General features: G+C 34.0%; 1 protein-coding gene across 5 annotated transcripts in view; it reads right to left on the reverse strand.

Annotated features, from left to right (window-relative positions):
- The window catches only part of LOC100876650 (uncharacterized), a 148,020-nt gene that overhangs the window by 65,833 nt on the left and 60,540 nt on the right, over window positions 1-21,647 (reverse strand). For all 5 annotated transcript variants that reach the window (XM_076533322.1, XM_076533325.1, XM_076533323.1 and 2 more), the window contains exon 5: window positions 3,945-4,056. In XM_076533322.1, coding sequence (XP_076389437.1) covers window positions 3,945-4,056 — 112 coding nt within the window. The remainder of the gene's footprint in view (window positions 1-3,944; window positions 4,057-21,647) is intronic.

Raw genomic sequence — 21,647 nt, forward strand, 5'->3', positions numbered from 1 at the left:
GAGGACCCGGTGAAATTGGAACGAGGGAAGAATTGCGAATCCAACAGGGGAAGTTGAAGTTGAAGCTCGTTGGGAAGTTGAGCAACTCGAGGATGTGGGTTAAGTTCTTTTTGGTTTGTTGTTGGGGAGGGCCAAGGTACGATGCTGTTTATGGTTGTAGGTTTTGTTAATAGGATGTTAGGATCCATCGTACAAATCGGTTGATCATTTGTTTTGTAGTTGAAGGGTGAATGTGACTTTCATAGAGTAATTTTAGGGATATAAGTTAGATTATAAGGTTAAGTGGATGGTTTGATGTTAGTCTATCTTGTTGTATCTTTAAATTAGGAGTTCATGTGATATGTTATAATGCATCGTACAAAGAATTTTAAAATATTAAAAGTTTGATGCAATTTGACGTAAAATACGTATGATCAATTTAAAGCATCTTGCGTTTGCTCAGAGAAATATCTCAACCTTTAAACGAACAAATTAATTTGATTAATACCCAAGTCATAAACTGAAATGAAGCGGAAGAAAAAGAGTGAAATCGAACCGGACAAGGAAACACAGACAAAGGTAAAGAAGGAACAATTAATACGATCGACATCAAAGGACCTCAATATCCGAACGAATCAAGCAATCAAACGTGAACTGCGAAAGCAAGATAGAGCAGAAACAAAAGAATTAATACGTATCGAAACCAAAGAACGTGGAACAAAGAATGAAACATCGAATCCGCTTCCTTTAGTTTTTATTCGATCCAACAGGCTCGATGGAAGGATTTATTATTCTCCACGGGCAAAATGGCCACCATACAGAGAATGATCCCCTTTTCGTGCACGAACACACGCAGAAAACATCCCCTGTCTATCCTCGAAGCCCTACTTCATTGCTCCCCGGAGCCCTTTTCCCCCATTTTATCTGCTTCGCGCCATTTTCTTTGCCTTTCATGCTGGAACAAACTTCGTACGCCCCTGCTTTCGCACGATTTGCGACGCGAGTCTGCTTCGAATCGTTAAACCTCATTTTCCGATGATGTTGGGTTAAAAAATGCAATACTTGTTCACAATTTTATTATTCGTAACTATGGACCAAATAGACAATAATTTTTTTGATATTGCGAAATTGTAATTGTAGAAAATGGAGATCGATATTAAAGTCATGCAATATTTTTGCAATTATTTTGTTTGATTCATGTATGTATGTTTTATGTCCTGTGTTCATATGTGATGTGTGAATGTAAATGTATGCATATGTGTATGTTTATGTATGTATTGTAATGTATGTTGTATATAATGTATGCATGCATATGTCATATAGAATGTTTGTATGTTATAATATATGTTATATATGTATGCACATATGTATGATATGTGTCACATGTATATGTTTGCATATATAACACATTATACATTATACAGGAGTACGTATGATATATGTCACATATCTACACATGTGACAAAAATGCGTATTATAATATATGTTATATATGTATGCACACATGTATGATATGAGTCACACATGTTTGCATATACATATAACATATTATACATCATACATGATATATGTACATGTCACATATCTACATATGTATTTATATCACAACATAACTACATAACATACTTAATAATTAATGTACCTAAAAATACACACTTTTTAATCATACATTAAACACATGTATAAATGCACACAATTGAACAAATGTTCGTACAAAACCGTCGACCTTGAATGTATCAATCTTTTACGCCATATACGAAAAGGTTTTCTGTGTCCATAAAGCGATATACATACGTAGACACAACGATATCGTGTTCCGCGAGGAAACTCGCGATCGTTCCTCGTTCTTGACTTATTTATTCGGGCCAGGAGCTCGTAAATGAGCACTCCGAGTGTGGCCCACGTAGTATGTACACAGTATGGCGACGATACCGAAAGAAAGTCAAGGGGACGGAACTCGATCCTCGTTAATACAACGAGGCTGAACCACAAGCGAAAAAGGAGGACGTGCAAGAGTTATGCTCGACGTGCAATTAACGACGCTCGAGTACGAACGTCTTAATTATTACACTCCGGCAACCTGCGATACCGATTGTTCGCGAGCTTTTGCCGTTGCAAAATATTCCGAAAAATTGCTACGCTTATATTTGGGTTTATATTTGTTTATTAACAGTAAGTGGGATGGACAATTTTTAGATTAAAAATAAAGAGAAACAATGGAGGGATGAAATATAGTTCTTGACTTTGACGAAGGTTCAAAGGCTTCTCAATAATTTCTGTAATTTAAAATGAGGGAAGTTTTAAAAATAGGTAACATACGTAGTCACTCGGTTCATTAATCAATTCTCACATAAAACATCTAATTTATCTGAAAAATTATCTTTGCAAGTCTTGTGATTTTTTGAACGTGTCCTAATTAAAACTGATCGTCGACAGATTTGGAAACATTGAACATGTTCCTCATGAAGTACCTTTACCGGAAGAAAGCTTTAATGAACACATGGTCTTCCACGGATGAAAAGCCCAGATAAGAATGGAAAAATCTAGAGATTTAATCTAACGAATGAAACGAGGATCTATCGTGCGGAAAGCGTTCGCGATACTAGCGGAGAGGAACACGCTCGAGTACAAACTCCATTCAATTTCATGATCCCAGAGGGTCCGCGTGCAATCAGCGATATCTCGAGACCCTGCGTGGTGAAACTCGCGGAAAAGCTCGTATCGATCCCGGAAAATTGTCTGATACTGGGTCAAGTCGCGTGTATTTACCAGCCGATCGCGTTAACTCGCTACGAGCCGTAACGTTTATGATTTGAATAGCGTCGATTCCCGACGGAATATCACCGTTCCCTCGTGATTTTTATTCAATCGCCGATCGAGATTTATTCTAGACGTGTAACTTCGCGGGTGGAAAATTATTAACGTCCACGTGTTACCGCGGTGGATGTCGATAACGTGTTATTCGTTATAATACGGTGCTGGATATGCTGATGCCTTTGGGGATTTTTGATGAGAGATTTATATAGTTTCTTTTGGGATCAAAGGTTTCTTTGGTTTGGGAATGGGATTTTGGGAGGTTAGGTTTTTTGGAGGGGTTGTAGTTGGAGGATTTGGAAATTTTACAGATATTTGAGAATTTGGAAATTTTGAGGTGGAGATATTTTGGAATTTGGAAATTTTGTACTAGGAAATTTGGGAATTTGGAAATTTTGTACTAGGAAATTTTGGGATTTGGAAATTTTATAGTGAGGAATTTTGGAATTTGGAAATTTTGTATTGGGGAATTTTGGAATTTGGAAATTTTGTACTAAGGAATTTGGGAATTTTGTACTAGGGAATTTGGGAATTTTGTACTAGGGAATTTGGAAATTTTGTACTAGGGAATTTGGGAATTTTGTACTAGAAAATTTTGGGATTTGGAAATTTTGTACTAGGAAATTTTGGAATTTGGAAATTTTGTACTAGGGAATTCTGGAATTTGGAAATTTTATACTAGGAAATTTTGGAATTTGGAAATTTTGTACTAGGGAATTTGGGAATTTGGAAATTTTGTACTAGGGAATTCTGGAATTTGGAAATTTTGTACTAGAGAATTCTGGAATTTAGAAATTTTGTGCTAGAGAATTTTGGAATTTGGAAATTTCGTACTAGGGAATTTTGTACTAGGAAATTTTGGGATTTGGAAATTTTATAGTGAGGAATTTTGGAATTTGGAAATTTTGTATTAGGGAATTTTGGAATTTGGAAATTTTGTACTAGGAAATTTTGGAATTTTGAAATTTTATACTAGGGAATTTTGGAATTTTGAAATTTTGTACTAGGGAATTTTGGAATTTTTAAATTTTGCAATAGAGAAATTTTGGAATTTTGGAATATTTGAATATCGTAATCAGAAAATTAGATAATTTTGAAACTCTGCAGTGAAGAATTTTTATAATTATTTTGTTCAAAGGTGGATTACTTACATTCTTGCTTAAATGTGAAATATTCCGTGAGATGACGGCACTCGTGGTTCCCTCTGAGGAGAAACAGTGTGTTTGGATGGCACAATTTAAGTGCCCACAGGTACAATACGCACTGCAACAGAAATACAGCATTCATATCATTATTTGTCCAGTGAAAACATCTCTCTTTTATTCAAAATTAAATAAATAAATTTATATAAAATTATTTATATCATAAAATATAACGTTCATGTTAACTTATATCAAATCACCCCTTGTTTAAAATTATACAAAATTATTTGAATACAAAAAAATGACGTTTATGTTCATTTATATCAAATCACCCTTTGTTTAAAATTATACAAAATTATTTGCATCATAAAAAATACCATTTCAGTCAACTTATATCGAATCATCCCACTTGTTTAAAATTATACAAAATTATTTGCATCATAAAAAATACCATTTTAGTCAACTTATATCAAATCATCCCACTTGTTTAAAATTATACAAAATTATTTGCATCACAAAAAATAACATTTCAGTTAACTTATATCAAATCATCCTACCTGTTTAAAATTACACAAAATTCTATATAAAATAAGATAATATTTATTTCATCATCGCATTGTAAACCCTTCCCTCAATTCCCAACCAACGAAAATGCAAATAAAACAAGGAGAACATTTGCACATCCACAGCGAAATAATAAATAGGACCACGTAAACGTATCTTCCACGAAATATTCGACGGTTGGTTCTCCGCGCGAACTTTATGCGAACGCGATAAATAACGACAACGTTCGTTACGCTTTTTCCGGGAAATATTCTTTTTATAGAGACAGGTAGAAACACGATTCCATAACGTAAAAGTGAAAATGCAAGTTACTGTTTCGCGGAGCCGCTAACGTTCCTGTTATTTATCCTCTCGCTCGTCTTCCCGTCTCTTTTATCTCCTTTCTCGCTCCTGCCAGCAGGTTTCTCCGTCACCCCTTATAATTTATAACGTGCCATGAATTAAATTCGCCGCGTCGAAACAACCACGCTCGTGACTCGTATTGCGGTCTAAATGTGACAACGACTAGCACTCGTGATCGCGTTTCGTTCCTCGTATTTTGGCAGATGATCCCGCGCAAAAATCCAAATGGTCCGTGTTTATCTTAATGTCTTTAATGCTGGCTGAAGGAATCTCGTGAATTTTACTATTCGCAAATTTAACGAGAAATATAAACGTCTAACAAATTATACTGAAATTAACAGTAGTAAGAACACATTTGATTTTATATTGAAAATAGAGTAGTGAAGTATTAGAACATCAGCTGATATGTACAAGTATTCTTTAGTTCAACAAAATAGTAGACGGTTCGAAGGTAATAATGTTTTGTGACATGAAATGGGAAACGAAGATTGGCCATTTTGATTGGTTGATAGGTCGAGTGATAGTGGGTACTTATATATGTATTTATTGCAGTGGAGAATTTTGGAATTTTGAAATTTTACCAGTGGAGAATTTTGGAATTTTGAAATTTTACCAGTGGAGAATTTTGGAATTTTGAAATTTTACCAGTGGAGAATTTTAGATTCTTTTAATTTTATACTAGGTAATTATGAATTTTGAAATTTTGCAGAAGAGAATTTTTTAATTCTGAAATTTTGTAGTAAGAAATTTTGCAGTAGAGAATTATGGAATTTTGAAATTTTGCTGTGGAGGATTTTAGAAAATTTAAATTTTGTACTAGGGAATTTTAAAATATTACAATTTTGTACTAGGGAATTTTTTAATTTTGTACCAGGGAATTTCGGAATTCTTACACTTTGCACTAGGGAATTTTGAAATATTACAATTTTGTACTAGGGAAGTTTGGAATTTTTAAATTTTGTGTTAGGGAATTTTGGAACTCTTAAATTTTGTACTGAAGAATTTTGGAAATCTCAAGTTTTGTACTAGGCAATTTTGGAACTTCTAAATTTTGTACTAGGGAATTTGGGAAATCTTAAGTTTTGTCCTAGGGAATTTTGGAACTTCTAAATTTTGTACTAGGGAATTCTGGAAATCTTAAGTTTTGTACTAGAGAATTTTGGAACTACTAAATTTTGTACTAGGGAATTTGGGAAATCTCAAGTTTTGTACTAAGGAATTTTGGAACTTCTAAATTTTGTACTAGGCAATTTTGGAAATCTTAAGTTTTGTCTTAGGGAATTTTGGAACTTCTAAATTTTGTACTAGGGAATTTGGGAAATCTTAAGTTTTGTCCTAGGGAATTTTGGAACTTCTAAATGTTGTCCTAGGGAATTTTGGAACTTCTAAGTGTTGTTCTAGGGAATTTTGGAAATTAAAAATTTTGTACTAGGAAATTTTGTAATTTTCAAATTTTGTACTAGGAAATTTTTCAATTTTTCAATTTTGCAGTAAAGAATTTAGAATTCTTAAATTTTATAGTAATAACAAGTTACGTGCCTCGACATAACATCAAGCCTATACACCAACCAATTAAAACAAACAAACAAAGTTGGAATATTACGTCAATTTCGTATAATGCAATCGACTACTCAAACTATAATTATACACGAACAATTGAAGCATTTAAAAAATTCAAATAAAATTGATCACAACCAGTGCGTCACGACGCAAACATGCGTCGCAACGAACGAATCATACTCATGAAAATAATGCAAGAACGAAACTTTCCGTTAGACCTAACGATCACCGAATCAAGACAATTTTCCATTTGTTTGGCAAGATCGTTAGCTTTATAATCGTTGTTTGGATTGAGCCTCTCGTACAAGCGGTACAAACACGTGCATATATGTATCTCGAATCAACGATGCGTTTCGAGAACCGTGAAGATTAATTATGTGCCGGCCAATTACGTTGAAACGTAAACGACGGTCTCTCGCGTAGGCGCTTTTGTTTCGCGATGCATGCCAGTCCCCGGTAATTTTGTCGTCTCGTGTCGGCCCCGGGCACGACAATTAATTAGCTGATGCACGAAATAAAGCGAATAATACCTCTTTTCATCCACGGTGAATGCCTTTGCGATTCAAGCCTCAGGATGCCACGAGACGAACCTAACACGGACGATTTTACATGGTGCTTTATTTAACCGCTTCACTCGGATGTTTATTACCGAGGTCTTTTGCCAAATCGCATCCATTTTTTCTTTTGGTTAACACGTTCATTACTATGCTCGAGCAATAGTATTTTAATTATGGACTATTTCGTGTAGGCATAATTTTATGTGGTATGTGTTTGATAATTTCCTGGTAGGAATGTTTGTTAGGTTAGGTTAAAATTTATTTGGTTTTGTTTTTTAATGATATCAAGTTTAGTATTTATTTAGGTTCATTTTAATTATGGACTTTATGTGGTATGGATCATTTTATGTGGTGGGTGCTTGATAATTTCCTGGTAGGAATGTTTGTTAGGTTAGGTTAAAATTTATTTGGTTTTGTTTTTTAATGATATCAAGTTTAGTATTTATTTAGGTTCATTTTAATTATGGACTATTTCGTGTAGGAATAATTTCATGTGGTAGGTGTTTGATAACTTCCTGTTAGGGACGATTGTGTTAGGTTAGGTTAGAATTTATTTATTTTTATTTTTAAATTCTTTCAAGTTTAGAATTTATTTAGGTTCATTTTAATTATGGATTATTTCGTGTAGTATGGATTATTTTATGTGGTGGGTGTTTGGTAATTTCCTGTTAGGAATATTTGTATTAGGTTAGGTTAAAATTTATTTACTTATATTTTAATTATGGATAATTTTATATGGTGGATGTTCGTATGTGTAATTTATATATGTATATGGAGAATGGAGAACGAATTTTGATAATTCCCTGCGTTTGGGGCTGCGATGAGACGAGAAGCTATGGAAACGTGAGAATTTGATGGTCTGAGAGTTTGGACACTTGGAAATTTAGTCATTTCGGAATTCAGAAGTACGAAAGTTGAAAATTTGGTAATTTAAGGACCAAGAAATTTAGAAATTTGAGAGTTAGTCACAATTTGTTAATGCAGCAGTGAAATAATAATTTATTTTCAATTTATAAAAGACATATAAAACTTCTTTTTCTTTTGACTCAACTTGTTAATGCAACAATAAAATAATAATTTATTTTCAATTTCCAAAAGACGTACTCTCACTTCTTTTTCTTTTGACTCAACTTGTTAATACAACAATAAAATAATAATTTATTTTCAATTTCCAAAAGACGTACCCTCACTTCTTTTTCTTTTGACCCAACTTATTAATGCAACAATAAAATAATAATTTATTTTCAATTTCCAAAAGGCATACCCTCACTTCTTTTTCTTTTGACTCAACTTGTTAATGCAACAATAAAATAATAATTTATTTTCAATTTCCAAAAGACGTACCCTCACTTCTTTTTCTTTTAACCCAACTTGTTAATGCAACAATAAAATAATAATTTATTTTCAATTTACAAAAGACGTACCCTCACTTCTTTTTCTTTTGACCCAACTTATTAATGCAACAATAAAATAATAATTTATCTTCAATCTCCAAAAGACGTACCCTCACTTCTTTTTCTTTTGACTCAACTTGTTAATACAACAATAAAATAATAATTTATTTTCAATTTCCAAAAGACGTACCCTCACTTCTTTTTCTTTTGACTCAACTTTTTAATGCAACAATAAAATAATAATTTATTTTCAATTTCCAAAAGACGTACCCTCACTTCTTTTTCTTTTGACTCAACTTGTTAATACAACAATAAAATAATAATTTATTTTCAATTTCCAAAAGACGTACCCTCACTTCTTTTTCTTTTGACTCAACTTTTTAATGCAACAATAAAATAATAATTTATTTTCAATTTCCAAAAGACGTACCCTCACTTCTTTTTCTTTTGACTCAACTTATTAATGCACCAATAAAATAATAATTTATTTTCAATTTTCAAAAGACATACAGTCCTTCTTTTTCTATCGACTCAATTTATTAATACAACAATAAAAATTGCACGAATGACATACAACCTTCACTCGAAAATTTGTTAACACACCCCCAGAATAATAATTCCGGAATTCTGGTGCAATAACCAAAACGCGAATAGAATATTTTTCCGCCGGACTCAATTTGTTAATAGCACAATGGAATAATAATTTATTTACAATGGAAGTGTACACGAACGATGCACACGTACCGCGGGTAAACAATCGTCAAAAGTTGGCCATGCAGGGAAAATCAATATCGAATATGGCGAGAGAGAGGTGGAAGAGCGCATCATTTATTCATCGAGTATACACGTTTGTTTCGAATGCGGGCATCCACAGGTATAAATGCACATTGTATGCGAGCATATATCCTGGTTCAGGAACAATCGCATGAATAGCTGCGAACACGCTCCAACCGTAAGCTGTCGGTTTATTGCTTTCTGTCGCAAGCTTCTCTACCAGACGTATTTTCATTCCATCAGACAACGTGTCGTATTAAACAACGATTTACATAATATTTCATAGGAAACAATCTTTTGGAAGTTAGGGGTGTCCTTGCGGGACGTTCTAAGGCTTTTTATGTAGTTTCGTTTGACTTTCTGTGGGGGAGGTTGAAGTATTATTTCTTTGGGGGTTTAGGGTTTTAGGGTATTTTATGTATATGAACATTTATAGTTTGACGTTTTTAAATATATTAATTGGCAAATTTTCAAATTTCCAAAGCTTCAAGCTCTTCAAATTCTCAAATTTCCCAGACTGGGGATGTCAAAATTGGAAAGTTCCAAATTTCCAAATCAACTTCTTCAAATTTTCAAATTTCCCAAATTAGGATATATTAAAATTGAATAATTCCAAATTTTCAAATTTCCAGATCTCCAACTTCCCAAATTCTCAAATTTCCAAATTTGTAAATATCAAATTTTCCAAATTTCCAAATCTCCAACTCCCGAAATTCTCAAATTCCCAAATTTGTAAATATCAATTTTTCCAAATTTCCAAATCTCCAACTCCCCAAATTCTCAAATTCCCAAATTTGTAAATATCAAATTTTCCAAATTTCCAAATCTCCAACTCCCGAAATTCTCAAATTCCCAAATTTGTAAATATCAATTTTTCCAAATTTCCAAATCTCCAACTCCCCAAATTCTCAAATTCCCAAATTTCTAAATATCAATTTTTCCAAAGCTCCAAATCTCCAACTCCCCACATTCTCAAATTCCCAAATTTGTAAATATCAATTTTTCCAAATTTCCAAATCTCCAACTCCCCAAATTCTCAAATTCCAATTTTCTAAATATCAATTTTTCCAAAGCTCCAAATCTCCAACTCCCCAAATTCTCAAATTCCCAAATTTCTAAATATCAAATTTTCCAAAGCTCCAAATCTCCAACTCCCCACATTCTCAAATTCCCAAATTTGTAAATATCAATTTTTCCAAATTTCCAAATCTCCAACTCCCCACATTCTCAAATTCCCAAATTTGTAAATATCAATTTTTCCAAATTTCCAAATCTCCAACTCCCCACATTCTCAAATTCCCAAATTTGTAAATATCAATTTTTCCAAATTTCCAAATCTCCAACTCCCCACATTCTCAAATTCCCAAATTTGTAAATATCAATTTTTCCAAATTTCCAAATCTCCAACTCCCCAAATTCTCAAATTCCCAAATTTCTAAATATCAAATTTTCTAAATTTCCAAATCTCCAACTCCCCAAATTCTCAAATTCCCAATTTTCTAAATATCAATTTTTCCAAAGCTCCAAATCTCCAACTCCCCACATTCTCAAATTCCCAAATTTCCAAATATCAAATTTTCCAAATTTATAAATATCCAACTTCCCAAATTCTCAAAATCCCTAAATCTCCAAATAAAATTTGCAAACTCAAGAATTTTGTGTCAACCCCCACAAACTGATTAGTCATTAAGTTATAATTGCCCAATAAAATAATTAAATAAAAAAAACAACATAGAAATAGATTATAGTATAAATTATTTATAATAGTACATTTCTGATCGTTTCAATGTGATATCGTATGAACAGTAAGATGGTAAAAGATTTTTGAAACGAAGACACCGAAGAATATCGATGAGCTGATGTTGCATCTTCGCTCGCAAGTTGTCCGAGTGATTAATAATCTCGTGAAGCGTCTATTCTTATTAGAACTAAATATCTCTAACGTGCTCTTTACTTTTTTCGAGAGGATACTCATGTTTCCTTATCTTTCAGATCGCTCTTTATTTATGGCTCTTCTCATCCACTTTATCGTCAGCTAATTCACACATCCACTGTCCCAGCTATTTTTCAAGTTTAATATCTCTTTTCGATCACATGTCACTCAAAGGTGTGTTATTATAACAATACTAATTAAATTTATTCGTTCATAATAAACAAGTGGATGAAAAAAATACGTGTACATGAAATTTATAATTTAGTGTATTTATGTGTGTATGTATTTGTTCATTATTTCATTTTTTAGACATATGTGTACTTTTTTAATATACACATATGTGCATATAGTTATTATTAAAACTTTCATATATATATTGATATTCATATATATATTTATTTATAATTTCATAAGTAATTTTAGAAACTTCATATATGATTTTATCAGATTACATATATTATACTTTCATATATGATGATGGGTTATAATTCGCGCGCGGGCATTACGCGTCAGTAGTTGTTGGGTCCGCCGTTACGTAACGCCCTCGTCGCCCACGCGGTTGTCTGTTTCGTGTCGTCGCACGTGGCGTACCGTTGCGTTGTAAGAAAATGTAGACCAGTTAACATCTATTATTATATATATCTATATCATTATTATGTAGTCGTTAAGTACATTTATTAAACATATTATCTTGAAGTAAATACAAGCCTATTTCTTTCCGGCCTGCGCCAACAAGGTTATGGGCCCAGATCGCGTGTAGTGGTTAGTATTCTAGAAGCATCTCGCACGTGCACAAGAGAAAAATGATGAATGCTTCGAAAGCTGGAAAGATAGATAGGCTGAGTGCAGACAATTATAGAACATGGAAATTCGCTGCAAAAATGTACCTCATCCAGAAGGATCTGTGGCCGTATGTAAATGGGACAGCAGTACTCAAGCAAAATGCGACGGAAGAAGAAGTAAGCCAATATAATAGTAAAGTAGAAAAAGCGCTTGCAACTATTGCACTAGCTGTCGAAGCGGATCAACAGGTACACATAGTAGATTGTAAAACTGCAGAGGAAGCTTGGAATGTTCTACAACAGGTATATGAACCAAAATCTAGACAAAGAATAATGCAGCTTAAGAGAGAGTTTGTTAGGATTCGTCTAAAAGAAAACGAGACAATGGCCTCGTATTTATCAAGAATGAAGATAATTGCTGACTATCTCCAGGATGCTGGTTCAGAGATGAAAGATGAAGACTTGGCGTACGCTATGCTGTCAGGATTGCCAGATTCCTATGATGCATTGACAATGTCTTTGGCTAATTTAGAAGATGCTAAATTTACTTCCACAGAAATAAAGAAGGCGTTACTGATGGAATATGAGAGGCGAATGTCAAAAGACCAGGACCAAGAATATCAAAAAGGCGAGGTATCTGCATATCAGGTAAATAAAAGCAATCACCATACAGACACCAAGAAACCAGAAAAGAAATGCTTTAATTGTGGCAAAGCTGGTCATTTTGCAAGGCAGTGTCGTAGAAAAAAGGTAGAGCCCAAACAGCAGGTACGTTCCCAGCAGAAAGAATCTTTTATTCTGGCAATAAATGTCAATCATGTTGCACTAGAGGATGCGTGGTTAATTGACAGCGCAGCAACTCATCATGTTTGTAAAAATAAAGATTGGTTTAGGAACTTCAGGCAGATTAACCCAGAGCCTATTGGGACTGCAGAAACCATGATAAAAATGGACGAAGCAACCTTAGTAGCTGAAGGAATTGGTGACATTATATTGAATACTAATGAAAATGGCATAAATTTCGAGGTAACGCTGAAAAATGTATATTACGTTCCCAAATGTCGAAGAAACCTCTTATCAGTCGCGCAAATAGAAAAGAAAGGAAAAATAATAGTTTTCGAAAAAGGAATTGCAAAAATAAAAAACAAATTCACAGGTACACTAATTGCCACAGCCTGTCGACAAGATAATTTATACATCCTTCGAGGAAATGTAGGAAATAGCAGACCATATAGAAAAGAGTTACACCCCCTAACTATGAATGAACCAGGAATGTGGCACCACAGGTTTGGTCACATTAATAATAGAAGCATAACAGAACTAGCTAGAAAGGGTTATGTCTCTGGATTAACAGACGCAATGAATGTATCCAATCAATGTCCAGGATGTTGTTTAGGAAAATCGATAAAGGCACCGTGTAAGAACCTCAATAGTAAATCATCTAATGCAATACTAGACTTACTACATTCCGACGTTTGCGGACCGATGCCAGTAGCGTCGGAGGGTGGCTCGAGATATTTTATGACGATAATAGACGATCATTCTCGCCGGATAGATATAATGTTTTTAAAGTCAAAAGATGAAGCGGCAGACAAAATAAAAGAGCATATAGTAAGAATTGAAACACAGAAAGGACGGAAAGTCAAGCGTTTCCGGTCGGATAATGGCCTGGAATACTGTAATAGGAGGTTACAAGAATTCTTCACAGAACGAGGCATCAAACATGAGAGGACGTGTGTTGAAACTCCTCAGATGAACGGAGTGGCAGAAAGAGCCAATAGAACACTGTTAGATATGGTTAGATCAATGTTGCTCTCGGCAAAATTGCCTCAAACTTTTTGGGCGGAAGCGGTAGCTACAGCCGCGTATGTACGGAATAGAATGATTCACAGTAACCTGGAAGGCGGAGTACCGGAAGGGATATGGATTGGAAAACAACCTAGCGTGAAACATTTAAAAGTTTTTGGATGTCTAGCATACGCACACCTTCCCAGTCAAGGTAGGAGAAAATTAGACCCGCGAGCACGCGCATGTGTATTCGTTGGATATTCCAATAGAACGAGAGGATACCGACTATGGGACCCGAAGATAAGGGACATAATACATACCAAACATGTAAAATTCGATGAAAATAAAGTGGGTTTCGAATATTTAAATAACAGTAATACCCAATGTAATTTTCGGTTCCAGGATAGAAATTTAATAAAAGAAAAAGTAAATCTCGATCAACAGCCTGAGGAATCATCAGAAGAAGACTCGAGCGACGAGAGGACAAATACTAGTATGTCGAATGAGAATTGTGAATTAGATGCTGATGAAGAAACTCCAAGGATACAAACAGGGGAGGAGAGAGATAGACCTGCTCCAAAGGTTGGAAGACCTAAGAAAAGGGCGAGAAACCCATATGGGTGCAAGGGAAAACCTAAAGAAACAGTCGAATTAAATTTAATGGAAATTAAAGAACCCAATAGTTTCGGAGAAGCTCTGTCATCGCCACAAGCTGATCAGTGGAAATCAGCGATTCATGAAGAGATAAAAAATCTAGAACGATTAAAGACGTGGGAAGATGCAGTCTTACCGCCAGGCAAGACATGCATAGGCAGTAAATGGGTGTTCAAGGTAAAGGCAAACGAAGATGGAAAAATTATCCGATATAAAGCCAGACTAGTTGCTCAAGGTTTTGGACAAAAACATGGTATTGATTATGACAAGACTTATGCCCCAGTTGTCAATTTTGGAGTAGTGAGATACTTGTTAGCTTTTTCAATAATTTACGGATGGAAAAATCGGCACATCGACGTCAAATGTGCGTACTTAAATGGAAATCTCAAGGAAGAAATTTATATGAGGGTTCAAACCGTTAGTGGGGGCGAGAAAACCAGAGTAGTAAGACTTCGAAGACCTATCTATGGGCTTAAACAAAGTGGTCATAACTGGAATGAGGAAATAGATACATTCCTCCGTACAATTGGATTCGAGAGGCGATCTTCCTGTAGTTGTTTATACAAGTCTGACTTTTGTACATTTATAGTTGTATACGTAGACGATATTTTAGTATTCGCTAAAGACGAGAATACATTAGATAAAATAGTTACTAGAATAAGCCAGCAATACGAAGTACGAGATCTAGGACGTATTTCTTTCTATTTAGGTATTAGAGTGTTCCAAGAAGAAAATGCGATTTTATTGAATCAAAAGGCGTATATTCAATCTTTGATCAAAGAATATGGGATGTTAGATTGTCGTCCAGCATACACCCCACTTGAGCCAGGAATCAAGTTGACTAAAGAAGACTGCCCTATTAACCGTTTGCGTACCACGAGCCACTTTCGCGCTCTTCAGATTTTGTGTCGAGAAAAGCCAGGGCATTTGCGGAAACAAACAATTGACGGCCCACCCGATATTTGTAGAAACGCGCTCAGTTTTTCAGGCGCATATATACGTCGCGCGTCGCATCGCTGTCAGTAATCCAATTTGTATTTTGTTGTTACCTATTCTAAATTAATAGTATATAAATATATATACATATCGCGTTCTTCGGCTTTTTTCGACACGAAACCAAAGGAGCGCTATCGCGCTCTTCGGTTTTTTTCGACACATAATCGAAGGAGCGCGATCGCGCTCCTTGGCGTTTTTCGATCGTGTTTTTTCAAAACCCTCTGGTACGCAAACGGTTAATGAAAAGGAAAAAGAAGAAATGAAAAATGTACCTTATCGAGAATTGATAGGTTCACTTATGTACATTGCAAGGAATACTAGACCAGACATTGCTTATGCAGTTACAAAATTAGCACAATTCACGTCTAACCCAGGAAGAGTGCATTGGACAGAGGCTAAAAGAATATTGAGATATTTAAGCAAAACCTCTGATTTAGGATTGAAATATGGGAAAGGACAAGCCGTACTAGAGATATGGACAGATGCTGATTGGGCAGGAGACATAGACGACAGACGATCTTTTAGCGGTACAGCTGTTACTGTTGCGGGGAATTTAGTAGACTGGAAAGCATCGAAACAGAAATGCATAGCTACGTCTACCATGGAGGCGGAATATGTAGCCTTGTCGATAGCCGCCAAGGAGGCTAATTGGGCGAAATCATTCATTGAAGAATTGAACTTGGAGGAATGGACAAAAACACCGTATACTATCTGGTGTGATAATAGAGCCGCAATCGATTTCGCGAATAATAGAATAGAGAGGTCAAAAACTAAACACATCGATGTTGCATACCACTATGTAAGAAAAACGATTGACGATAATATTGTTAATTTGAAGTACGTTGCATCTACTAGCAACAAAGCGGATATATTAACGAAAGGGTTAAACAAAATTCTACACATAGAAGCGACTAAGAAATTGAGCCTTATATCCGCGACGGAATTATAAAGTGGGGGAATTTGATGGGTTATAATTCGCGCGCGGGCATTACGCGTCAGTAGTTGTTGGGTCCGCCGTTACGTAACGCCCTCGTCGCCCACGCGGTTGTCTGTTTCGTGTCGTCGCACGTGGCGTACCGTTGCGTTGTAAGAAAATGTAGACCAGTTAACATCTATTATTATATATATCTATATCATTATTATGTAGTCGTTAAGTACATTTATTAAACATATTATCTTGAAGTAAATACAAGCCTATTTCTTTCCGGCCTGCGCCAACATATGATTATCACATATGTCTACATCAATTTATAAATGAACATGTAGACGAGTATATCTACATATAATACATATACATTAATAATATGTATAAATTCAAAATTTCACATATGTGTAACATATTCTCTTTTTCACAAATAATTTCATGTATCCACATATGTGTGTGACAAATATGGGAGATGGATAATTCGAAAGTTAAAAATTCCCTAGCTTGAAATGATGAAAGGTGGAAAATTCTAAAGTTAAAAATTTCCTAGTTTGAAATTATGAAAGGTGGAAAATTCTAAAGTTAAAAATTCCCTAGTTTGAAATTATGAAAGGTGGAAAATTCTAAAGTTAAAAATTCCCTAGTTTGAAAATATGAAAGGTAAAAATTCTCTAGCTGGAAAATTCGAAAGTTAAAAATTCCCAAATTTGAAAATATAAAGGATGGAAAATTTGAAAGTTAAAAATTCCCAAATTTGAAAATATGAAAGGTGGAAAATTCGAAAGTTAAAAATTCCCTAGTTTGAAAATATGAAAGGTAAAAATTCCCTAGCTGGAAAATTCGAAAGTTACAAATTCCCAAATTTGAAAATATAAAGGATGGAAAATTTGAAAGATAAAAATTCCCAAATTTAAAAATACAAAAAGTGAAAAATTCGAAAGTTCAAAAATTCCCAAACTTGAAAATATGAAAGATGAAACATGCCATCAAAAATTCAAAAAAGTCCAAAATCCCAAATTCCAAAGTATAAAAACCTAAAAATCCAAATTCCCCAATTAAAAGACCCCCACCTAAAATTTCCTCCTCCCAAATTAAAAACAGTAAAAACTCCAAAATCCAATAATTCAAACTCCCAAACCCCAAAACTCAAAAACCATCACAAAAATTTCCAATTTCCATTTGACCACGTTCAAAGTGTCTTTAACCCTCGTCCCTATGATCGTCAAATATTTAACATTCGTAATTAGCGAGCTGTTAATTAATGTCTCCCGGGAGGAATGAACGTTTCATTAGGTCGATAATTAACGCTAACAAATATAACAATAACGTGCCGAATGGTGTTGGATAGGCATGCTTTTGTTCATTCGGTTAGCGGAGAGAGTTAGAGGGAATTACTCGTCCACCATTACCGTTGCTGATTAATAGAAATTCGGAAAATGGTCAATGGAATGGCACCGCTTTTGTCCTAGCGTTGCGATTATGCACGCATTCGCGAACGCGTTATCCACGTTTCTATTATGCGACGCCGTCGCTCGTCACGCTATTCTGCCGACGCGTTTATGAAACCATTTTCGTTTTATTACGCGCGACATGCTATATTTCGCTGGATCAGCTATATAGCCACTCTAAATATGATGTCACGCTTATAAACAAGCTCCCGTAAAAAACAGTCTCGCTCAATATTTTCTCTTACACCTTCATTCTTTAACCTTTTTAACTGCGCCTCTGTTTATGAATCGATGAATATTCATTCATATGTAAAAATACTGTACTTTGTTTTTATGGAAATGTACCTCGTTATTCTATCAATTTTATTTATTCATTATTTTGTAAATCATTTATACGAATTTGTTTGTATGCATATTTAATGCGTTGACATATCACCACATATGGCTGACACTTAACCCTATGCGCTCGAGAGGTGCCTCTCAGGCGCCATTCGATTTAATACAATAATTTCAAAGAATTTAATTAATTCTATAAGAGTGTTCATGTAATGTATAAACATAGTAAAATAGACAATAGTGGAAATTATTAGTAGAGAAATAATAACCTCAAAAGAAGTCGTTTAATATTTTAATTAATATTTTAAAGTTGCTGTTTGCGAATAATAAAATTATCTTCGAGTGCAAAGGGTTGAGTTACTAAATTTATCTAACATAAGTATTATTAAAAATTTGTTCACTTTCTTCATAAAAAATTCTCGCATTATTTACATGGACCTATGGAAAATAAATATAATGTGAAAATATTTGGTAAAATTTATTAAAAATTATAACACTAATGGATGCAATTTTCAATCGTTTCAGTGTGGCAGACAATGTGTTAAACTTAATATTTTTAATTTTATGTTGTGTTAAAATATTGTTCTACTTAAACCATCAGAAGTAAAACGAGTAAAACATTATAAATGAATATATTATACAGTCGTAAGATTTGAAGAACGATATAGAGTTTCAAGTTCAGTGTTCAGAGAATTTAGTTCAAGGGCAGAATGACATACTTTAGTTCTGACAGTGCAAAGTTTCACTTCTATATCACTGGCGTAGAATTTACTTCTACCATAAAACAGACGTGCTGGGAATCTTGATTAATAGACCGAGATGCAAAACTAAACTTTCGTACTATGTCATAACGTTAATTGAGGTTTCCAAGTTAATGACAATGATACCGAGGACATCCCTAGACATGTTGAATAACTATCAAGTTGAAATGTATTAAATTTCATGGGAAAAAGGGTGGAGAATTTTGAGAAATTGGGATTTGGGTATTTTGGATTTTTGGGGGTTGGAATGTTGAGAATTTGGAATTTTGGAAATTTGGGAAGTTTGGAAATTTTGGGAGTTAGGGGTTTTTGGGAATTTTAAGAAGTTGGAAATTTGAGAATTTGGGAATTTTGAGAAGTTGGAAATTTGAGAATTTGGAATTTTGAGAATTTGGAATTTTGAGAGTTTGGAAATTTGAGAATTTGGAATTTTGAGAATTTGGAAATTTGAGAATTTGGAAATTTGAGAGTTTGGAAATTTGAAAGTTTGGAATTTTGAGAATTTGGAATTTTGAGAGTTTGGAATTTTGAGAATTTGGAATTTGGAGAATTTGGAATTTTGAGAATTTGGAAATTTTGAGAGTTTGGAATTTTGAGAATTTGGAATTTTTAGAATTTGGAAATTTGAAAATTTGGAATTTGGAAAATTTGGAGCTTGGAGAATTTGGAATTTAGAGAATTTGAACCTTGGGGAATTCGAAATTTGGAGAATTTGGAATTTGAAAAATTCGGACCTTGGGTAATTTGGAATTTGAAAAATTTGGAAATATGGGTATCTAAAAAAATTTGCCAACCCTAATAATTTACAAATTCAACCTTCTTAAATTCTAAGATAACTAAACTCCAAAATTATTATCCTCACACTCTCAAAATTCCTAAATCCTCGATACCTTCCCTCTTCCCAAATTCCCAAATCTCTGTCCCTCATAAATATCTGAAACTTCCCAAATTTTCCGCTTCCAACTAGCAAATAGCACAAAACCCAAACAGCATCATTCACCCAAACGTTTCAACACATCGCATCAACAATTTGTCGGCTAATAACAAATAATACAATATCACGAACAATGTAATCGTTGAAATCGGTTTATTGGCCGGTAATTGTCTGATCGCTTTCGTTAAGCCGTAGATAATACTCAGGTGTACGATAGTAGACAGTACTTCAAAAGTCTTGGAGCGGTACTCTTTAACTTTGCGTTTGATTTATCGCGTTGGCAAACGAAAGTGTTGTGTGTCACTCGTGCAGTCGACGTCGTCATAATGATCGTGGGTGGTGTTGTTAGTCATCGTGCCAGATTCTTGCCATTCTAATATGTTCAATTTGTTAAGACATCTGATCTTTGTTCCGCAAAACTTTGTCGGGAGACGCTATACTTTAACCATTTTATAATTTCAATAATTTGAAATATTGATATTAAATATTGATATTAAACTTCAGACTCATTGTGCAAGTATTATTTTGTTTTGTTGTTCCACAAGTATACTGTGCGTCACGAGTGTGTCTCGTTATTGAATGTCCACATCTTAAGAAAATGTGGTTGAATTTTGGCCTGCTTAAATTTCATGTGTAGACACTTCATGTGTATTTGAAAATGTATCTATGGTTGTGATAGTGTGATGACAAGGTTTAGAAACTACAGAATCAAGCATTTATCTAGCATGTCTTTATATGAGGACAATATTTAAAAACAATGAAACCAAGCATTTATTTAGTATGTCTTTATATGAGGACAATGTTTAAAAACAATGAAACCAAGCATTTATCTAGTATGTCTTTATATGAGGACAATGTTTAAAAACAATGAAACCAAGCATTTATCTAACATGTCTTTATATGAGGACAATATTTAAAAACAATAAAACCAAGCATTTATCTAGTATGTCTTTATACGAGGACAATATTTAAAAACAATGAAACCAAGCATTTATCTAACATGTCTTTATATGAGGACAATATTTAAAAACAATAAAACCAAGCATTTATTTAGTATGTCTTTATATGAGTACAAGGTTTAAAAACAACAGAACCAAGCATTTACTTAGCATATCTTTATATGAGTACAAGGTTTAAAAACAACAGAACCAAGCATTTATCTAGTATGTCTTTATATAAGGACAATATTTAAAAACAATAAAACAAAGAATTTATCTAGCATGTCCTTATATAAAGACAACGTTTAAAAACAATGAAATCTAGCATTTATCTAGCATGTCTTTATATGAGGACAATATATAAAAACAATGAAACCAAGTATTTATCTAGCATGTCTTTATATGAGAACAATATTTAAAAACAATAAAACCAAGAATTTATTTAGCATGTCCTTATATAAAGACAACGTTTAAAAACAATAAAAGCAAGCATTTATCTAGCATGTCCTTACATGAGAGAAAGGTTTAAGATCACGCTACAGGTTACGTTATAACAGACTACAAGGATAGATATAACAGCTACGACAGGTAAAATTAGATATAATACGTTCGAAGTTAAGATATTTCGCTTCTCGACCACAAAGGGAATACACAATGGATCGTAGAGCGTAGACTGTTCGATAGACGAAAATTAATTCGGTTCTCGTGCAACCTTCAAGTCGATTAATTCCTCTTTGCTAATCCATCCGACTGTCTACGTTACGCGCCCCCTTCAGCTGTCCCTTTGTGTAGCCACTGAACCGATATTACACCCTTCTGCTTTTCATCCCTCTATAATTACACGCGAACTGTAACACGAAATCATTTTCGTAGCCATTTTTTTGAGGTAGCATGCCATGAAATTATTTTCTTGATGGTATACTGCCATTAATTATCTCGTTTTTACTCTAGAACATTTTTACTTTCATTTTATTCACGTTCTTTACTACTTTTTTAAATATTATTTTAGTGTTGTGTACAACAACG

Source organism: Megachile rotundata, chromosome 7 (assembly GCF_050947335.1).
Source record: "Megachile rotundata isolate GNS110a chromosome 7, iyMegRotu1, whole genome shotgun sequence".
Lineage (NCBI taxonomy): Eukaryota > Metazoa > Arthropoda > Insecta > Hymenoptera > Megachilidae > Megachile > Megachile rotundata.